The sequence below is a fragment of the Bidens hawaiensis genome, unplaced genomic scaffold (genome assembly GCF_021521415.1).
Source record: "Bidens hawaiensis isolate Kalapana, Puna unplaced genomic scaffold, B.hawaiensis_p1.1 tig00060765_1, whole genome shotgun sequence".
Taxonomy (NCBI): Eukaryota; Viridiplantae; Streptophyta; class Magnoliopsida; order Asterales; family Asteraceae; genus Bidens; species Bidens hawaiensis.
In genome coordinates this window covers 40812-62274 of record NW_027500935.1, presented here as the reverse complement: position 1 = coordinate 62274, position 21463 = coordinate 40812, and the positions used below count along the sequence as shown (strand labels likewise).

Sequence of the window (21463 nt, the reverse complement as noted above, 5' to 3'; positions counted from 1 at the left end):
GTTGAAATCGCGCATAAGGGTTTTTGCTTGTGCGAGGTACAGGGCCATTGTGTCGTTCACGGCCGTGTACGTCCCGTTTATCTGGTTGGCTACTAACATGGAATCCACGTGGGCTTCCAAGTTTTTCACCCCCATTTTACGCGCAATTCTTAACCCGGCCAAGAATGCTTCGTACTCCGCTTCGTTATTCGTACTTGGGAAATCCAGCCGAATAGCGTAAGTGTACTCTTGGCCTGCTGGGTTAGTTAGTTTTAATCCTGCGCCTGAACCCTCGTTGTTGGCTGCTTCATCAGTATAGAGTCGCCAGACATCATCAATGTCCTGTGCTGGAGAGGGTTGAGCCTCTTCCTGGCACTCTTTTTCCCGCGAAGCGGGGACTTCTGTAATAAAGTCGGCCAAGACCTGGCCTTTTATGGCTGGTCTTGGCTTGTACTTTATCGCGTATTCCCCCAATTCAATTGCCCATTTGGCTAGGCGCCCTGAAAACTCGGGTTTGCCTAGAACGTTTGCAAGTTTGAAGTTGGTGAGAATGGTGATTGGGTGGCCTTGGAAATATCGTCTTAGCCTGCGTGAAGCCTGTACAAGCGCTAAGACTAATTTTTCCAGGGTAGAGTACCGGGTTTCTACGTCTGTCAAGACGCGGCTAACATAGTAGATAGGCATCTGGATGCCTTTTCGTTCTACTAGTAGGACTGCCCCGGTTGCTCTGTCTGTGGCGGAGAGGTAGAGAATTAATTCCTCCCCCACTTTTGGTGCTGTGAGTGTTGGGAGTTCGATCAAGCGTAACCGAATCTCTTGAAAAGCTGCTTCCGCTTCTGGTGTCCAGCGGAAGTGCGTTTTCTTTAAACAATTTCTCAATGTTGACACGAATGGGAACGACCTATCCGCATGGTTTGCCAAAAAGCGGTTAAGTGCGACTAGTCGTCCATTCAGTGTCTGAGCTCGTTTGATGGTAGTAGGTGATTCCATTTTCATAATGACTTCGACCTTTTCAGGGTTCGCTCTGAAGCCATCTTTGGTAACGATGACTCCTAAGAACTTCCCTTCTTCCATCCCAAAAGAACACTTGCTCGGGTTGAGCTTCATGTTTATCTTTCTGAGCGTGTTGAAAGTTTCTTCGATGTCTTTCAACATCGCTTCTGGCTCAAGGCTTTTGATGACCAAGTCATCCATGTAAACTTCCAAGTTCCTCCCAATTTGGGCATGAAACTCTTTGTCCATCAGGCGTTGGTATGTGGACACGGCATTCTTAAGTCCGAATGGCATCATTTGATAACAAAATGTGCCATCGGGCGTCCGAAATGCGGTTTTGTCCTGATCGTCAACGGCCATGTGGATTTGATGGTACCCTTTATACGCATCAAGGAAGCATTTAAGGCGAAACGGTGCTAACGAATCTACCTTAAGGTCAATTTCGGGTAACGGGTAACAATCCTTGGGGCATGCTTTGTTTAGGTCTTTAAAATCTATGCACATGCGCCATTGTTTGTTGGATTTCGGTACCATGACGGGATTTGCAACCCATGTTTGATATTTACTAATGCGTACGATGCCTGCGTCAAGGAGTTCCTTGACTTGGGTTCTACACGCGTTAGCCTGTTCCGCACCCATTACACGACGCTTTTGTATGACCGGCGTAAAAGCCGGGTCACACTTGAGCTTATGCTCCGCCTTACTTCGGGGTACACCAGTCATGTCAGCTGGTGTCCACGCGAAGATGTCAGCATTTTTTTGCAATAAGCGTTTGAGTAAGGTACGTGTGGGATTAGTGATTGTTGGGCCAATGGTAACGGCCTGGTCAGGGTATTTTCCATTGAAGGCCCATTCTTCTGGCTCGGTAATGGTCGGTTTAGCCATCTTTGGTTTGGGTTTAGATGAGACAAATGCGATGCATACCTGGGGAATACCCGTGATCATCGCGACACCCTCAGCTGTTGGCCATCCCATCATGCCATGGACCGAAGACACCACGACATTAAATCTTGCCATCCCATCTTTCCCGAAGAGAATGTCGTATGTGTGGTGTGGCTTCCTCATTACGACGAAGTCCACGTCTTCTGTGCGGGAGTACTTCCCGTCTGTGAGAGTGATGGGGAAAGATAGGATACCCAAGGGGGTGTTTGTGCAGCCGTCAAACCCTTCCATCGAGGCGTAAACCGTTTCTAGGCGTTCTTTGTCTTCGTCGTCTAGCTTGTCGAAGAACTGCCTATACATGACCGTTGACGAAGCGCCGTTATCAACAAGAGTGCGGGAGGTGATGTAGTGCCCCAGCTGGCTTTTGATGACTATGGGGCCTTCTTTGTTGCCCCCCCTGGCACACGCGGGAAGCGCACTTCAGCTTCCTTCAACGCACTTGGCTCTGTTCGTCGTTTTTTTCCTCTGACGTTGCCATGAACCATGTGAATGCTGATGTCGACGGGCTTTCGTCCGTTACACTTGTACCGATTGTCATTCCTCCCTCCGTTCTTGATTGACGCCACGAGGTGTGTAAGTTTTCCATCTTTGACGAATGTTTCGACAATATCCTTCAAAGATGTACATTCCTCTGTGGTGTGGCCTTTTGTCCCGTGGAAGTCACAGGATTTGCTCTGATCAGCGTTATGGCGCTGTCGGATTATTGGAGCCTTTGGCCATGGGAGTTTTTCGGTGGCAAATATCTCGGTGACGCTTTTGGTGAGTGGTGTCCATCTGGGATTCCGGTTCGATGAGTGCGTGTTATCCCTTCCGCCTAATAGAGGGCGAGAGCTGGATGAGGTGTCAAAGTTTACCCTTGACTGCCAAATACCAAGCTTCCTCTTTTTGTTTTGTCGGGCGGTGCGGACGTTATTTTCTCTAGTCCTCTGCGTGTAGAGATTTGTGCTCTGGGGAAGATTTCTACCTAGTTGCTTCTCCGTCTCGGCAAAGCGTTTAGCTGTCGTCATGATGGCATCCCACGTGGATGGCATGCCATCTTTACCCGTCAACGTGCGGATAAGCTCTGGGTACTCAGCGCCCTGGATGAAAGCGGCGCGAACAAGATCTTCGCTTATAGTGCCCAGACTCAGCTTCTTTGAGTTGAAGCGAGTGATAAAGTCCAGCAAAGATTCGTCTTCCTCTCGGACGCAGTTGAGGATCGTCCACTGCTCTTCAGTATATTTTCTTTGTTGACTGAAGTGCTGGCTGAACTTGTGTTGGAAGTCTGCCCAATCATAGATGTGGTGGACCGGTAGACGATCAAACCACGCTCTGGCTGCTCCGACGAGCGTCATCTGGAACATGTAACACCACGTGGGTTCCGTCCAATTGCTGACGGTTGCCCCCGCTATGAATCTGTTCAAGTGATCGTCCGGGTCAGATATGCCATCATAAGTGCCTATGTTGGACATCTGTTTGGCACTCTTTGGAGCAATTGCTTCCGCAATGTCTCTTGCAAATTTGGACGTTCCCGCATTTGTAACAGTTGGTCTGAAAGTTTTGGAGAAGTCACGTGGGTTTCCCCCCGTACTCTTTGGCTTGAAAGTTTCTCCAAAACTTCTTTTCGAGCGGAAGTCTGCTTCTTTACGCTTCCCTTTTGCCATATGACGAGGGTTTGCGTCACTGTCAGATTCTTCCCAATCATCATCCGAATACTCGCAATCATTGCTCATGTTGAGCTGTTGTCGAGTGCTTCCGAATTCGTCATTGGCCTGTTGAAGTGAACATAAACGTTCATCCAACTCAGCTTGGAATTCTTTCTGACGTGCTTCCGCCCAAGCTTTAACTTGATCTAGTGTTTGGCGGGGAAGCCTCGTCTGCTGCTTCTCTACCTGGGTATCAATGAATCCCAGGGGAGGATTGTTTACTGCACTTGCCCCAGCTTGGGTAACCGGGGTAGTGTTCGTAAAAATCGTGTATTCACCGGTGTTCCCCCCAGTAGCTGGGGTTGTGGTTACCGGAGTTTCTTGGTCACTCGGTGGCCTTGGCATCGGAGTAACCTTAGCCATCTTCCCAGAAGTTTGAAAAAACTGAGAAAGAGAATTAGTTCTAGCTTAATGCACGGATGGCGCCAATGAAGAAACACTAAATGACCCCGGCAGATTATGGATAATCTGGGGGTTAAGATGATGTTTCCCACGAGGGTTAGGTCCGGCAAAGATGGTTATTCTTCTCGACCTGCAAAACAGACACCGTGAGCTCGTCACTGAGAAGGGGGGGGGGGTTCCTCCTTGTGACCACCCTCCGGCGTGAGAATCAGACTAGATTGCTCTGAATATAAGTGTATATTGAGAGAAATAGCTAGAGAGAAGATAAGATGATGATACCGTTCCAAGGTGTTGGAGTATTTATAGCCGAAGGTAGGTTTCCAAGCAGGTACGGCCAGCTGTATAATATTCCTTTTCCACCAACCACGGGCTACGTTCGTGCCACGATGGGAGTTGGTGGGTAGGCAGCGGCTATAGTGACATTTTGTACTGGAGCGTGCTCCTCCTCGTACTATTGTCGGTGAGCTGTCACCCTGTGATTGGTTCACGGGCTGCTTTTGTCAGATCTTGTCTATTTGTCCATACATTGGCAGGTATAGTACAAAAGATCTTCTAGAAGCGTACGGACTGGCTCTTTTGGGCGGGAATATTCCCGCCCTGCTCATTCCTTCTTCAGGTGACATTGCTGAAGTATAAGAGTTAGTGCCTTATGCGTGTAGCCTTACTGTTAGTGCGGGTAGCCTTCCTTCTTGGCTTGTACCCATAGCTGCGGGAACAGGCAGGGTACTGTACCAAGGGAGGCTTTTCTGCGGGAACAGCTGGCTTACTGCGTGTAAGGTCTTCATCTCTCTGAGCATGGTGGATCCTGCGGAACCAGTTGGTCTTTGCGCAGACGTACCTCTTCAAGGTGTGTCTTGCGGGTCCAACTGGGCTTTGCGGGAACCTACCTCTTCAGGGGGTTTCTAGAAATCTAGAAGGACATCCAGACATGACTCATGTGTATACAAAACACTCTAGAAGGAATTAGTGGAAGCAAATTGTGAGATTTAGTTTTAATTTTGTTTAGGGTTTTTAATCAAAACTACGTAATTTTGAAGGGTTTTGTGTGTAAGCTTAGACGCATGACAGAACTGTATTCACTTTCCCGTTTATTTTTATAGGAGGGTGAAAGATTATAATTTATAATATACAAATCAAACTTTTGTGCCTTGTTTGAATTCTACACCTTATGAATTCTATGAAATCTGATCGATCACTCCCCTTCAGAAGTACTACTTTTAGATATGATACGAATGTTATCATAAATTTACTTTCTGCTTACATATGGATATATCCCTCGGTGACGGTGTATTGTTTAAAAAGAATTTAAATAGTTACATGTTATCATAAATTTACTTTCTGCTTACATATGGATATATCCCTCGGTGACGGTGTATTGTTTAAAAAGAATTTAAATAGTTACATGTTCATGCCATCATTGCCAAGTGTTTTATAAAATGAACATGCGCAACCCGACAGTGATAAGTAGAACTTGATTGGTTTTAAGGATGGCAATGAGACGTGTATTGGTAATTCCATCATATACATAATCATAAGATTGATTGTGGATTTGTGTCAAATACCACCGAATCCATGATTAATCGTTACTCGTTTGGAATTTACTACCATTTTACCGAACAAAAGCTGAAGTATAAAAAATAAAAAAATTATTGGATCAGTTGATTACTCAAATAATAATAAAAATTAATATATTTACGTGTATCACATAATTCCCCATATTGGTCTCATACACAAATACTTGTCACGTATATTTTAGATTCATGTTTATTTGTCATCCATAGTTAGCCTGCAAATCGCGTTATAATTTGAGAGATTTTGTTCGTTTTCAGACTCTCATAGTGAAAAAATTTTGTTATTAAGTATATGAGATTAAAGATATCCAAAAGACTTAACTATTGAACAAATTAGCTAGATGGTGTAAGAATGGTCTATGCACGATCAAAGATGTTTAAATCTAACATGAAATAATTAATTAACTCAAACAATACCAAAACTAAAAGACATGGTTGATGGATGGTTTCATTCAAGGATCAACTAGCATGTTTGGATGAATAAATAAATTAAATTTTTTGTTCTAAAGTTAACAATGAGCATACACTTTGAGTATTTAAGATACACCAATTTTGTTAATTGAAAAGAAAGAATGAAAATCTAGTTAAACAATTCACATTAAATCATAAATATTGTATAAAATTCAAATCAGTAAGTCTAAAATATTTTTAATCTACCGGTTATATAATATTTTATGGAGTAAAGCGTTGGTATCAGATCGTATTACCATTAAATCGATTATTTATGGAAACTGGCAAGAAGTCAAGTTCTGGTCTTCGAGAGAGGGCGTCGGTTCAAATCCCACTTCTGACATCCTGGTTTTTGTTTCTCTTGTCGGTATATTTCCAATTATCCCTTTCAGTTCTGTTAACTTCAAGTTAAGTCCCTCATATTACACAGATAAAGTATATTCATCTTTTAACTCTTAATTTTTATTTTCACGTGTGATGTCGTGATGAACATATATTCATTTCATTAGTTGTAAATACGTTTTTTTATACAAGTTTGTATAAATTTAAATTTAGCAACGATATAATCCAATATCTAAAAGAAGGTCGATGGCCTATTGGTCAATTGACATCAAATGTTAATCCCACACTAAAGTGGTGTGGGTTGAGTCCCCAAAATAAGCATGAATATATTGAATGAAATTTTTTTCGGTCTTTATAAAAAGCAATAACATTAGGAAATGTGTTTAGGTAAAACTATTGATATAGTATGTTATTGTTTACGTGTTGAAATATAGGTGTTGATCTCTTCTTTGCCCACATTTTATAAACATATTATCATTTAGCCAATAACTGATTAGTTGATTTTGTTTCAAAATAGGGATGATGCCTTTATATTTTGGTGTTGATTTACAATGTTAATGAAAATATCAAGATTGGAGTAGTGAATAAACCAAAAATAAATTTAGACAAAAAAAAATTGAAACTCAGTTTGACTGATAAACGGATGTAGTCGGTTTTCAATCCGAATCATGTAGTAAAAAAGTTGAAACTCATGTAGTCGGTTTTCAATCTGACTAACCAATCTCATAAAAATAAACAAACCAAAACAACATAGTATCATTAAAACCTTAGAAATTCCATGTGTTTAAGTTTTACAATGAACGAATTCGATCTCGGTCAAAAAGTAAAGCATAAAAACTTTTATAGTAAAATGTATAAAATGAAAATAAAAAGTTGCAAAGACAAGTCAGTCTCTAAATAAAACTCTTTCAGGGTCAGAATGAAAAAGAAAGAAACTTGAAGGCAGTTTATGCAATTATCTGAAAACAAGAAAGCTTGGGGAAGAATTAAAGTCCGAATGGGAGTATAAGATCAATATCTCCATTCATTCAGCTGCTCGCTCGCAAGTTTTATTGTTTCTTCAATTCAATCCGACATTTGTTTCTTGCTGATCTCATCAAGGTCTGTATTTATATATATATACATCCATCCAATTAGTTTACTTTCGAACCCTAATTTCGATTCTGTTGTTTAGGTTTAGATTTAGATTATTTGCAAGGATTAACCTTGTTTCTTGTATTATGTTGTGTGTGTCAGCTTCTGAACCTAATAAATAATAATTTAATTGGTCCTTAGTAAAGTATTACAGTTGCAAATTTTATCAACATAAACTGAGATATATTCTTAGTTAAGATGGGTTTATTTAATCATTATATTTCTGGATGCTTTTTGTATGAATATTGGCTGTTCGAGTTCTATTTATTTGGCTGTAAGCTGCTTGAAAGACGAAAGTTATCAGCACCTGCAGCAGATTTTACAAACAGTTGGTAAAATGACTTAATAGCTGTTCAATATAGGGACATCTTTATTTTCCTCTCTGAAGGGGTATGCACCCGCCTTAACATCGAGCGGGGCGGGTCAACCCACAAGATATAGACAAGAGGCTTGAAAACCTATGCGCAAGCGCATGGATGTCATGAAGACACAAAGCCAAAACCTATGCGCAAGCGCATGAAACATCTGCGCGTGGCGCATATCACATATGCACACAACACACACATTTAGTGTGAGAATAAAGAGAAGACCCTGCGCATCCCCGGGATAGGCGCATAAAGGCCGCGCGTAAGCGACACACAACAAATGAGACAATAGTCTAATCCAAATCAGGATAAGGACAACCATGATTGTACTCATCAGACAACCTTCCAGAAGGTATCTTTTAAGGAATAAAGAATGTGCTGATGTTGACAGCTGCCAATGAAGGGTGGACAACTCAGCAAAGCCCATGTGCCACCACGTGATGGCACATGTATCAGGTGAAAGACCTTGGCCAGAGAATAATCAATGAAAAAGCACCAGGTGTCCTAAGTACACGTGGCGCGAAGCAACAGGAGGAGGCCAAAAAGGCCACAATTGGGTCTGAGCCAAATCATTGGAAACCCTAATACTATAAATACCACACCACCTCCACAGTTGGAGGCAGGCAAGAAAATATATTCTAAGTCCTTTACTCATTTTCAGATTCTGATTATCCTCTCCTACAATATCTGATTCTCACACCGGAGGGTTACCCCAAAGAGGACCCATCTGTCCCTTTCTGAGGGGTAAGCTCACGGTACTGTTCGTTTTGTAGGTGGAAGAACTCGTATCTCGGAAAACCATCGGTGATATTGCACACTCGTACCCGAGGAACGTTGATCGTATACAAGTAAGTCGATACACACTTCTTCACTCTCAATACTAGCTAGCAAGTTTATTTTATTGGAGCTCTGTAGGATGATTGAAAACATATATGACAAGATCACTTGTTTCAGAAACTTTAAAGGTGACTCACTATTTTAGCATTGAATAAATAGAGCCCATGGTACAGGTTTTCATATGTAACTAGGACTAGAGTACTACTACTGTTCTAGTGTTGTAGTTAACCAACCAATTTTAGAGGCGAAAACTACAAACGTACCCAGTAAATCCCACCAATAGCAAAAGCTATTAGTAGGGTCTGGGGAAGGTGTGATGTAGGCAGACCTTACCTCTATCCATGAGGATTGAGAGGCTGCTTCCAAAGAGACACCCCCGGCTCCAAAGCATGCAACACATGTACCAATAACAAAACATATAGTGATAAAGTGGCGACTCATTATTTTAGCAAGTCCTAATCTAAGACAAAACATACTTTAAGATTAGTTAACATATGAGTTCCAGGCCAAGAGTTTGATAAAACTAGTTTCACGTGATCAGGAGTTAATTTTTTCAGCTCTTGAGAAAGATGATGACTGTCATTTTCTCTATCTTTATTGTTAACATTTGATTTTATGATTCCTGTTGTTGAATAAACTGGTACATGGAAACTAGATCAGTTTTACTGCACGGACGAGTTATATGTTTATGTGTCATGTGGCTTCTTTGTGACTTATGTGGCCCATATCTTGTTTAAGACATTTTGCACACGAAGATTTAAAACATCTCTTTCTATAATATATCAATGCAAGTGCAAATGCCTTGTTAATCTAAATGCACAATTAACTTGTAAGAATTGCAGAGAGCTTCTAGAGAAAAGAACTTGTGATCTTATGAAATGAAAATCTTATGACTTAGGATCTTAATTGAAATTTGCTTTTGGTTACATCACTAGTTCCTTGATTGATATTGTTAAAGCTAGAGGTGATTTTTACCTATTTACTTATGAATGGCTTGATAATGTTTTATAACTCAATATGATAAATTCAAACTACAAGGAAATGACATCCGGACTTCAAAGCTTATTTATTGGAACTATGAGGTTTTGTAACGTGTAACAGACACACTTAACTGTTTATATAAGAATTTAAGGACTTTTGGACTAAGTGTTTTGGGTCTACCCACCCGGCCCATACAAAAGAATCACCAGTTTGACCCTTAAATTGTTACCCAACACTCAACTTTGTTATGCATTTGCATTGTTTCTAACTCTCTGTTTCTTAATTACTGAAACCGCTTAAATCTTAATTTTTATGGCAACGCTAAATAACAGATGTCGAGAAGGTACGACAGCCGAACAACAATCTTCTCCCCTGAGGGTCGTCTCTACCAGGTCGAGTATGCAATGGAAGCTATTGGAAACGCAGGGTCTGCCATCGGGATCCTCTCAAAAGATGGTGTAGTCTTGGTTGGTGAAAAGAAAGTCACTTCAAAGCTCCTTCAAACCTCAACCTCAACCGAAAAAATGTACAAAATCGACGACCACATCGCGTGTGCTGTAGCGGGGATCATGTCAGACGCCAACATCCTCATCAACACGGCCCGGGTTCAAGGCCAACGCTACACCTTTTCTTACCAAGAACCCATGCCCGTTGAACAGCTGGTTCAGTCACTCTGTGACACCAAACAGGGCTACACTCAGTTTGGTGGGCTCCGTCCTTTTGGGGTCTCGTTTTTGTTTGCTGGGTGGGATAAGAACTACGGGTTCCAGCTTTACATGAGTGACCCTAGTGGGAACTATGGTGGGTGGAAGGCGGCGGCTATCGGTGCTAATAATCAGGCTGCTCAGTCGATGCTGAAACAGGACTACAAGGATGATATTAGCAGAGAGGAGGCAGTCCAGCTGGCGCTTAAGGTTCTTAGCAAGATGATGGACAGTACAAGTCTTAGTTCTGATAAGCTTGAGCTGGCTGAAGTTTATTTGACCTCGTCTGGGAAGGTTAAGTATGAGGTGTGCGCGCCTGATGCTTTGAGTAAGATGTTGGTCAAGTATGGTGTTACCCAGCCTGCTGCAGAGGCTTAAGGGTGTTTTTATTTGGATGATGGTGGCTTGAGTTGTATGGTTGGATCCTTATATTTTTTTATGTTGATGTCAAAACCTGTGATAAATTCTTGACTTTATGTTTAAATTGTGTTATGTAACTAAGTTTTATAAGCTCAAGCTTGTTTCGCTTTATGTTTTGAAGTCATGTTCGAATTTCAATTTGAGCTCTAGTTTGATCACCTAACTGAAGATAAACTAAACCTCAGAGTTGTCTACATTGTATTTTTACCAGAATCCTCTTTTTTAGACATTAAACTATTACTGAATTAAAGGGCAAAACCTGTTCCGAATAATTTCTATTCCTTTCCCCCAAGATCAATGAAAGGGAGAACTTTCTTTAAGGTGGAGAGATGGACCAATAATTCTCTTTTTTATCATCAATTGAAATATTATTTGCACCCCACGATTCTATTTTAAAATCAATTCTGTCTTCATTCGTTTTTTTTTTCTTATCAATAAATATGCAACCCAGGATTCTGTTTTATAATCAATCCGGTCTCCGTCCATTTTTTTTTTCTTATTAATAAATAGATCTCTTTACTTGTATAACTTATATTAGACGTGCACAAATCGGGTTCACCTGGAAACCCGAACCGGTTCGGAACCGGTTTTTTCACACCGGGTTGTAAAATGGCACCGGTTCCAGTCAAGAACCGGTTCGGTTCCCGACCCGAACCGATGCCCAGATATGCTAACTTTTAGGAACCGGGTAGGGTATGAACCGGGACCGGTTTTTACGTAAAAACCGGTTCCACCGGTTTTTTTTGAAATTCAAATATTATAGCCGTTAGGAACCGGTTCCAACGGCTATATAGCCGTTTTTGACCGTTGGAACCGGTTTTTTTAACTATAAATAGGTTATTTTTTTACTCTAAATAGCAAGGTTTGTTTGTGTACTTGTTAAACAACTTCCAAAACTATAAAATATTTTATGAACTTTTCTTTTATCACCGCAACAATATTCTTGAAGAGTTTGTTCTTCTCCGCAAAGCTTTTAAAAACACAAGACATATAGTACAATTCTTGCAAAACCCAACAACTAGTAGGGTAATAGACTCCCGATAATTCTTGCACACTCCCACAACCTGATACAATGACGTCTTAAGGTAGTACGACTTACATGTGTGTATCTCGGTTGTAGAGTTTCGCGAATCAACGACGTCAAATCCGGGTCATCAAAGTGGTTAAACGGCAAACCTCGTTGAATAACGAACTTTGCCATTCTATCTTGAACTTGAGTCGTGTTGTAACGAAATAGTGTACCATCTTTACCCAAGTCAATTTGATCGGTTGCGCCAATCCCTTTCAACGCCTTGCAATATGGCTTCTCGATGTGCTTTCTCAAAGTAGAGTTGGAATCGTGCTTTAATATTGAACCACATAGTTTGCAACGAGCCTTTTGATAACCTTCGTCATCCACAATCAAATCCCACTTCTTCCATATGTTTTCGTTGCGGTTATGGTTGACTACCGTAACAACCCTTGGGTCCTCCGTAACAGGAACGGGGGCAATAAAAACACTCTTCTTAGCCTTCTTGTTAGTTTTTTTGATGGGTGCCATAATAATATTTAGTTGGATGGTCGGGTAATGGAACGGGTTTGCTAAAGGAGTAGTATTTTAGTTTGTTTTTGAGTTTGGTGGTGAAACAAGTGGTGGAAAACAAGATATATATAGGTTTCGGGCATCAAAAACCGGTTCCAACGGCTATATTACCGTTGGAACCGGTTACAACGGCTCTATTGTCTCTCAAAAACCGGTTCCAACGGCTATATTACCGTTGGAACCGGTTACAACGGCTATATTGGTGTCTCAAAAACCGGTTCCAACGGCTATATTACCGTTGGAACCGGTTCCAACGGCTAGTTTGACTCTTCAAAAAAAACCCGCCGGAACCGGTTTTTTCGGGTACGAACCGAACCGGTTACAATTAAGAACCGGGTAGGAACCGGGTTGGAACCGATGGGGACATACAAATAGGAGAACCGGGTACGATTTTCGGGTACAAAAATACCCAAACCGGGTATTGGACCAACCGGGTAGGAACTGGAACCGGTTCCGGTTCGGTTCCACCAGTTAGGTTCCGGAACCGATTTTTTTGTGTACGTCTAACTTATATATATCCTGTATTTCTTGAAAAAATGATTCAGTTGATGGATTTGGTTTCATTAAATTTTTTGTCCCTATGCTTTAAAAGTTCGATGCATGACATTGCTTTTGATGAATAGACTGAATTTTGTTGCCAATCACCACTTTGGTGGGGTGCTTTGGGTTATGACAAGCATTGACCTTTTAAGAGACCGCTATCAAATCTTTATCAAATCTTTTAAGATTTAAGAGATCGATACCACTACAATAGACGCCTTTAAATAAAAAAAAGACTGGGTTTTGTTGCTAAACAAATAGTTGAAAATTGCTTTGAAACAAAAGCTTGAAGATGCAAATATGTGAAACTTATTACATATCATATATGCATAGATAAATATAAGTGGTCGGTGCCACAAAGTTATTTTTTGATATTTTATTAGTTTTGTTATTGGTTTTATGAAATCCTACCAGATGTAATTTTTTATTAGTTTGTGGGTATGTTGAAACATTACAATTTGTTGAACGCCGGTTCGAGCCTGTTTGTGGACGGACATGTGTGAGACTTTTTTTTCTTTTGTTGCAATTGGGTTTATTTAGCATTGCATTTGCTTCTTTATATTTTTATGTGTTTTAAATAATTTAATTGTTATTTGACTTTATTCCGAAACCAACCGAATTCATGTCGGTTCTTGTCGTAATGCCATTATTCGTTTTAAATATATTTATTTTTTGTTTCATAAGCTATACGAGTGTTGTTACAATTATCGGTGTCTACTGAGGTACCATAACGAACCAAACCAATGAGTTCGCGTCATTGCGCCATCACAACTAGGGGTGTCCAAAATACCCGACCCGAACCCGAATAAGCAAATTCGGGTCGGGTTAAATCGGGTCAAAAAGTATTAATCGGGTTATTCAGGTCAACCCGAATAACCCGAATTGTTAATAGGGTCGGGTTTCGGGTTCATTTTTGGGAAGAAGTCGGGTTTCGGGTTAACCCGAATAACCCGATTAGTGGCGATACTTAACTTTATATACAATGATTAAAATGTGAAATAAGCACTATAAAGGCAATAATGTTTCATTTATGTTGTGTTAATTTAAATAAACGAACGAGCATGAATACATATTTCACTCGTTCATCTATGTTTGTGAATGTTTGTTTATGATCGTTCATTTAAGTTTGTTTACGTTCGTTCATGTTCGTTTACATATTAATAGAAAAATATTAAATATTATTTGCATAATTATATCACTCTAATATGTTTTATATTTGTGTGTTTGTGTTTATTTAAATGCGTTCATTTATGTTATGTTTGTGTGCGTTCATTTAAATAATGTATGTACATTTATTTAAATGCGTTCATTCATGTTCGTTTATTAGTTTAATTATGTTCATTTATGTTCGTGAATTCTTCGTTTAAATTTTAAATGAATGATCATGAACACAAATATTTGTTCGATTAAGTGTTCGTGTTTGTTAAAAGTTAAATGAAAGAATACGGACGCCTTTGTTCATGTTCGTTCGGTTCATTTACAGGTTTATATGTAAAATTATAAGATAATTAATTACTTGTAAAAGAAATTGAAAACTAAATGGAATGAGAAATTTAGCAAACTACAAGTTACAAACACATAAAACAACTTATGAAGTAACATGGTTATCCCGATTAACCCGACCAGAAAAACCCGAAACCCGACTAACCTGAACCTTAATAGGGTCGGGTTGCAGGTTTGATATTGTTTAACAAAAACCCAACAAACCCGACCCGATTAACCCGAAGCCCGATCAGGTTGACCCGATTAACACCCCTACTCTAAACGCGGCCGGTTGTTAGTTTCCTAGTCGGTTCCCGATTAACACCCCTAATCAAAACGCGGCCGGTTGTTAGTTTCCTAGTCGGTTGAAGCTTTGTCTTTAGTAAGATTGGGTTTGCTATCCAAAAAGATGTTGCAACACAGCTTGTTGCTCACTTACCTATCACTCCATTGCAAACCGCACGGATGTCATCTTTCCTTGTTTGCAAAAAATATAGAGTTGTAAAACAAACGCAAACTTTTGGTTTCAAAACAAGTAAAAAATCTGTTGACGTTAAACAAACAAAGAAAGCAGATAGTAAAAAACTAAAACCAAATTACATCAACTTTATATCAGACAGGTTATGAATCAACTGTGTACATGCTTTTAAAACAACAAACAATTTGATTCAACCAAAATTGCATTTCAAACTCTCCCATACATCCTTAGTCACCATTTGTTGCATCTTCTTCCATTCCTTCAACCTTTTCAGCTCCCTTCCCTGCCATCACAAAACTCATGATTAAATTAACCCTTTTTAACCGATTATGAGCCGTTACAAGTCACTCAACTCAATTTTGACATATCAAACTTAGTTTGGAAAGTCACAAGTTTAATGTATGCAAATAGCAAATGGTAACCTGTTGATAAAGTGGCATCATCTACATATTTACAAATGAAAAAGATCTTTGCCATATAAAGTCAATAAGACATTAAATTTGTAAAATCAAAATCAAGTTTGAGAGGTTTTAATATAATATAATTAGGTTTAGGTTCTTGTATAATATAATTATACAAGTTTAGTGAATTTTTTCTATAAAAAAACTAGAAATTTTTGGTGTATAAAGCAGCCCATTTATAAACTATATAAATACTCATGCCAACTCACCTTTCTTCTTCTTACCACCTCCTTTCTTTTTGGACTTCACAGGAAGAGATAGCCACCCTTTGATCTCAGGGTCATCAACGGTTTTAGTCGGCTGCAACTCTTGAAGCGCATGAGATGTTATACGGTCTGATCCATTTGGCATAAGAAGAACCGTGAACTTGATATGAGCCACATAGTCACCTGCACACCATAAACAACAGTCCACGTTTAATCTTGCGCAATCAGCAATAAAACTGAAATACTCAATTACCAGGTTTTTCATGAAGAACAGGGTATGGCTGCAAGAGCTCATGGTTAACACATTCCACTAATCCTAACCGTGCACGCTTTTCTTCCAAAGCCCTGTTACCAAACACACAATTTCAACTCATAACACATAAATAAATGAAATAAAATACAAGTTGCACATATAACAAGTATATACCTAGCTGAGAATGGCATGATCGGGAAATTTTGACTGATCTCACTGAATATATAGCGAGATGCTTTCATCTTCAAGTGGTAACTTTTATCAACTGCTCTTTTATATATCGTTGTCTGTTTTTCATCCAACAATTTTGGCTGCAAAATAATCAAGAAACAATTTTTAGTTATGTCTAATTGCCTACATACATAAAGAAAAATAATAAGGTTTTAGAAAACAAAAATTCATAAATACCTTGCCATCTCCTGTGCTGGTGACTATATCAATTGCATAAACCTCATTTTCCTCAAACTCAGCATCATCGACTCTGGTTTCAGGGTTTGAAACACTCAATACAACTTTGTTCCCATCGATCACAAATTGTTTCAATTGATGAGTAAGAACGCCTTCCACAATTTTGCAGTCATATGCAGCAGCAACCTTCTGTATGGCTTCCGTAACATCTTGGTTCTGCAACAAAAAAAATATCTTGGGAATGAATTGAAGTGTCACCATAACATAAAGCATATGCACTAATGTAATGTAAGTATGCTTTTAAAAGCCATAAAGAACATCTATCAGAGTAACTATGCCAAAAATAAAAAGAAAAAAAAACACTATGAATATGCATTCATAGTTTCTTAACAAGTATTCATTTTCTATCAGAACATGAATATGCATTCATATGCATTCAAGATGTTATAACGATACTGAACATGACTTTCTATCAGTGTAACTATGACAAATAATAAGCATCATTGGAGTAACTCCGTAGCTCACTAAAAAGCATAATCATTCAGAAAGATCATGTATCAACACACCCCAAAAAGCATCATTAACAAAACAAAAACATCTGAAGGGTCAAAAAGAACAAACCGCGATTAAACTGATATGTTCATCACAAAGACAACATTTTGCTGAACATGGCTTTCTATCAGTGTAACTATGACAATTAAAAGCATCATTGGAGCAACTCCATAGCCCATTGAAAAGCATCATCATTTAGAAAGATCATGTTACAAATCACTAAAAAAATGAACAAAAGTTAAACAACAAAAGTGCCAAAAGTGGCAAATGAAGACAGGCCGTGTCAACTATACATGATTTTCTATCAGTGTAACTATGACTATTAAAAGCATCATTGGAAAAAATCCATAGCTCGTTGATAAACATCATCATTTAGAAATATCATCTTTTAAAATAACAGAAAAGACATCAACAAAACAAAACGTGTCTGAGAGAAGGCAAACTGAGATTGGTATGATATTCAAAAAAGATAAGACGATAAATTAAGATTATATATAATAATAAGAAAAAAAAACTTATAAATCAAAATGCTTATAACTACACTGTACATGACTATCTATCAGTGTAACTATGACTATTAAAAGCATCATTGGAGAAACTCCATAGCTCGTTAATAAACATCATCATTTAGAAAGATTGTCACCAGAAAAAGTATCAACAAAACAAAACAATAAAAGATTGTCAAAAAAGGGAAATTAAAAATTAACATTATACTATAAAATATAAGCTCACAAGATCACACTCAACCAACTGTGTAGCTGAATGTAAAAAAAATACGAGAGTAAGCCAAAATAAATATAGGCAACAGGGAAAAAGAGGAGATCAAAAAACAAGTGACCACCTCGGCAAAGCTGCCTCATGTGAACACTATGTCACGACATACTTTCGTCGATACATAGGCTCAAGAAGTGAAAGAAATGATGAAAACAGTACCAAACTAGTTAATACTATATATGCTCACAAAGGCCACATTCAACCAATTGTGTGGTTGAATGTTAAGCAAACAAGCCAAAGAGATATAGGCAACAGGAAAAAAGAGGAAATCAAGAACAAGTGATCACCTCGGCAAAGTTGCCTCCTCTACAAACTCTTAGATCAAAAATTACAACCAAAACATAATGTCAAATACATAGCACCAACCATACCAAACTGGCTATACAAGTAAAATACCCTTTAAATGTTATTATAGGCTTGCATAGGGCACACTCAACCAACTGTGTGGATGTAAGTTAAATAAACCCGAGAACAAGCCAAAGTTGTTATTGGCAACAGGGAAAAAGAGGAAATCAAGAAAAAAAGTGATCACCTCGGCAAAGTTGCCTAATCTAAACAGTAAATCAAAAACACTTATATAACACATAAGTTCAAAAATCCAAATCAGCTAACAGTGTAAGAAAAGGTAGTACCAAACTGATTAAACAAGTAAAATTCCCTTTAGCAAGTTCTGATAACAGCAAAACAATTATAAATGCAAGCCATAAAACAAAAGGTGAAAAATACGCCAAAGATTAACTAAAACACAATGCCAAAAAGACTGTAAACCATCTAAAAATCATCTCAAAATGTTTAGTAATACAATTGAACAAAAACAACTGTAAAACAATAATTACCTTCTTTCCAGGCTTGACAAGTCTTAAGGCAACCTCAGCAGCAGCATTTGCAGCAGCAATGACATCAGCTGCTCTCCCAGTGACAGGGCCTTGTTGAAGCACATGAGTGTGTGCCACCACAGCAATGAACCCATCTATATGACACCCCATATCGCTGGAACCCAACAGAAGAAATAACAGTCACTAACTCACACTCACATTCAAACTTGAACCACAAAAACACACTTACATTTTCAAAATATCACCTTCTTCCAACACAGTTTCATCACTGGCAAGTGGAGAGTAATGACAGGCTGTGTTGTTGACAGACACACATGTTGGGAATGCAACCCCTCTTTCAATCTTCTTCTTGACATTCTTGTACATACTCCCAGTTTGCCTGCAATCAAAATTAAAACAAAATTACAATCTTTTTGTTCATACACAAATAATAGTAATAATAATAATAATGAAGAAAACTTACTCTCTGATAAAGGAGTCTCCTTTCTCACATATATCAACAATCTTGGCTTTGGGTTTGCATTCTGATAAAACCAATTGAAGGGCCTCTGTAAACAAAAAAAAAAAAAAAAACATAAAAATTAGACACAAGGGTTAGTAACAATAATAATGGTTGCTTACTGTTAAGAATTTCTGCTGCTAATTTGTATTTGGTAACAACTTCTGGAGAAGAAAGATCCAACTCCTTCTCTTCAACTTTCTCATCGTCAGAAGACATGATTGTGATTAGGGTTTCAAGGAAGAATGAGTGTTTTAGGGTTTTCAAGTCGGCGGTGATTGTTAGTGACTGGGTGACTGACTTTATATAAACTTTGGTAGTGGTGTTTCCTTAGGGTTTCTGCTTACATGCCACGTCACTAGTTTTTTTTTTAACCCCTGAATATTTTCTAAAACTAAAAAACCATGAAAGCATTGTGTTATTACTAACAAGTAACAAAACTTACAATTACACTCATCTACGCCACAAACTCAATTTACTTAAATCACAAAAGCATTTAGGATACATGGTTGTAATTATTTTTATTGTTATGCCATTTTTTTATAGAATGCTTGAAAACTTACAATGTTTAGGGTTAGGGTTAGGGTTAGGATTAGGAGGGTCTGTTACGACTTCAACAATTTGATAGATAGCAACGTGAGATAAAAAGGGCATGATGCGGTGTGATGAGGAAAATAAGACTCTTCGTCAACAAAATATGAGTCAGAATATACTAAAATTATAGCAAAAGTTTTCGATGGATGGTAAAATGTTTGTTTTACCTTATTCGTTCATTTATCATATGTTATTTATTGTTGTATCCATTAAACAATAGTTATAATTATCTTACAAAACGTCTCTATAAGAATAGAGTTTACCACAACATCTTTCTTTTTATTTATCAGATGGGATCTTCAGTGGATTTTCATTATTCAATGACATCAACATTTTCCCATTTATCAGACGTTTTTATAAGCTTGTTTGGAAAATTAACATGTCTTTCTCTCATTTGCTTTTGATAAATTTGGTTTTTTGGCCCATATATTGTGAATTTTTTGAGTAGGGTTCAGCGTGACGTACACGAAACTCTTCAGCTCCTAGGTCCCAAAACTTCGTTTTTAGTAGGATTGGCTTTGCTATTCAAAAGGGGGTTGCGGCGCAGCTTGTTGCCCGTTTGTCTGCCACTTTATTGTAATCGTTTTGTAATTACGTAAGACGGGTTATTAACTTATAACTTATTAACTTTTTGATGAAACACTTTCATACCAAACAAAAAATAGATAACAACTGTAACATCTCGGATTTTTCATATTCGTATTCGTTTACCCGACTCGAGAATGTAATTCGGATATTTCGTATTCATAAAAACTTTTATTTGTTGGTATTTAACTTGGTTTAACTTATGTTATATTTTCATAACTTTCAAACTTGACAAACAACCCTTAGAAACTCTTAAAATCGCTTAAAATGGCTAGAAAACACATTTATGAAACTACAGGGACTAAATTTACAATTAGTAAAGTTTTTGGAACACCACCCGTCGTGTACCGTGAGGGCGTCCCCCCTCATATCGTCATGCAGCACGACCGACGCACGGATTAGTCAATTCGTTTGTTATTCCCATTTAATGCTAAATTTCTTAAACGACCCCAATCACCAAATTAAGGTCCAAGCAAAATAATCTAATATTGTAAACTTGCCCACATTCATTCTTGTCGCACATTCCGAAATATTTAAATTAATTAAGTTGATCTGGTCATAATTTCTCTATTCGGTTTCCTAAACGTGTTATTACCAAACAAAGGAACTTGGAGTGTTATACTTAATTAAATTCATTCCTAAACCCTAAAATAATCTGAAAATACCAGCCTCCATCTCAATTTTCTGCATGTGTTATTCCATTGGTGTTCTTCTTCAATAATCTTTGTTCTTTGTTTTGACTTTCAAGCTTCAAGACCCTTTGACCTCGGTTATCTCCAAGTTCTAATTATTGTTCGGGTAAGTTGTCTTCTATTTTTTGTATATTTTCATCCACTTAACAAAAGCCGTCAATAAATTTCAGGGATTGAGGGAGTTTCAGTGGTAAATTTGATCCCGACCCATTTAAGGGCATAATAGTCAAATCCTTTGACTATTTGATTTCTCTCTCTTCTAGTCAAAACTAGATTCTGGTCCAGTAGACTTTTTGTTCACCATGAAATTTTGAGTGTACTGGTTAGAACCCGACTCATGACTCGAAGTTCGGATTCTGAACAGTACCAGCTCGCTTAAATATTAAAAGTTTCATAACTATAGTTTTGCATGTCCGTTTAATCTAATTACAGTTGCATTATTGTCGATTTTTAGTTCTAGTTTATTGTCTCTCAAACTTTCAGGTCAGTTTATGTTGGATCAGTCAGCGCATTAAAGGCTCATGACTCGTTTATTATTCATATATTATTGTTTAGTTCACCAATCGTTAAGGTGAGCAATCACTCCCTATTTTACCGTTTTTAAAACCTTTTTGGGAATTTATGCATGCTTATTTATATTTTCATACTACATATTATCCATACTAGCAAACCATAATTATTGTGTTGTTGATCAATTATTATTTGTTATTTGCTTA

The 21463-nt window shown here is 38.3% G+C and overlaps 2 protein-coding genes across 2 annotated transcripts; one reads left to right on the top strand and one right to left on the bottom strand.

Moving 5' to 3' along the window:
* The first annotated feature begins 7386 nt into the window (after positions 1-7386).
* Positions 7387-10882, top strand: LOC143603105 (proteasome subunit alpha type-4-like). Its single transcript, XM_077080012.1, has 2 exons — positions 7387-7465; positions 10014-10882. The coding sequence occupies exon 2, from the start codon at positions 10014-10016 to the stop codon at positions 10761-10763; it is 750 nt and encodes a 249-aa protein (XP_076936127.1). The 5' UTR covers positions 7387-7465; the 3' UTR covers positions 10764-10882.
* A 4147-nt stretch (positions 10883-15029) lies between these two features.
* LOC143603104 (ERBB-3 BINDING PROTEIN 1-like) lies at positions 15030-19161 on the bottom strand. The gene is made up of 9 exons (XM_077080011.1): positions 18999-19161; positions 18841-18925; positions 18607-18756; positions 18378-18531; positions 16216-16431; positions 15982-16118; positions 15808-15899; positions 15558-15737; positions 15030-15170 (listed from the first exon to the last, which is right to left on the bottom strand). The coding sequence occupies exons 1-9, from the start codon at positions 19093-19095 to the stop codon at positions 15115-15117; spliced, it is 1167 nt and encodes a 388-aa protein (XP_076936126.1). The 5' UTR covers positions 19096-19161; the 3' UTR covers positions 15030-15114.
* Positions 19162-21463: the final 2302 nt, after the last annotated feature.

Coding starts and splice junctions, on each gene's coding strand:
- LOC143603105 (XM_077080012.1), top strand. CDS start 10,014: ATGTCGAGAAGGTACGACAGCCGAACAACAATCTTCTCCCCTGAGGGT.
- LOC143603104 (XM_077080011.1), bottom strand. CDS start 19,095: ATGTCTTCTGACGATGAGAAAGTTGAAGAGAAGGAGTTGGATCTTTCT. Junction 16,432..18,377: donor TTGTCAAGCCTGGAAAGAAG/GTAATTATTGTT, acceptor TTTTTGTTGCAG/AACCAAGATGTTACGGAAGC. Junction 15,171..15,557: donor AGGTGGTAAGAAGAAGAAAG/GTGAGTTGGCAT, acceptor TTGTGATGGCAG/GGAAGGGAGCTGAAAAGGTT.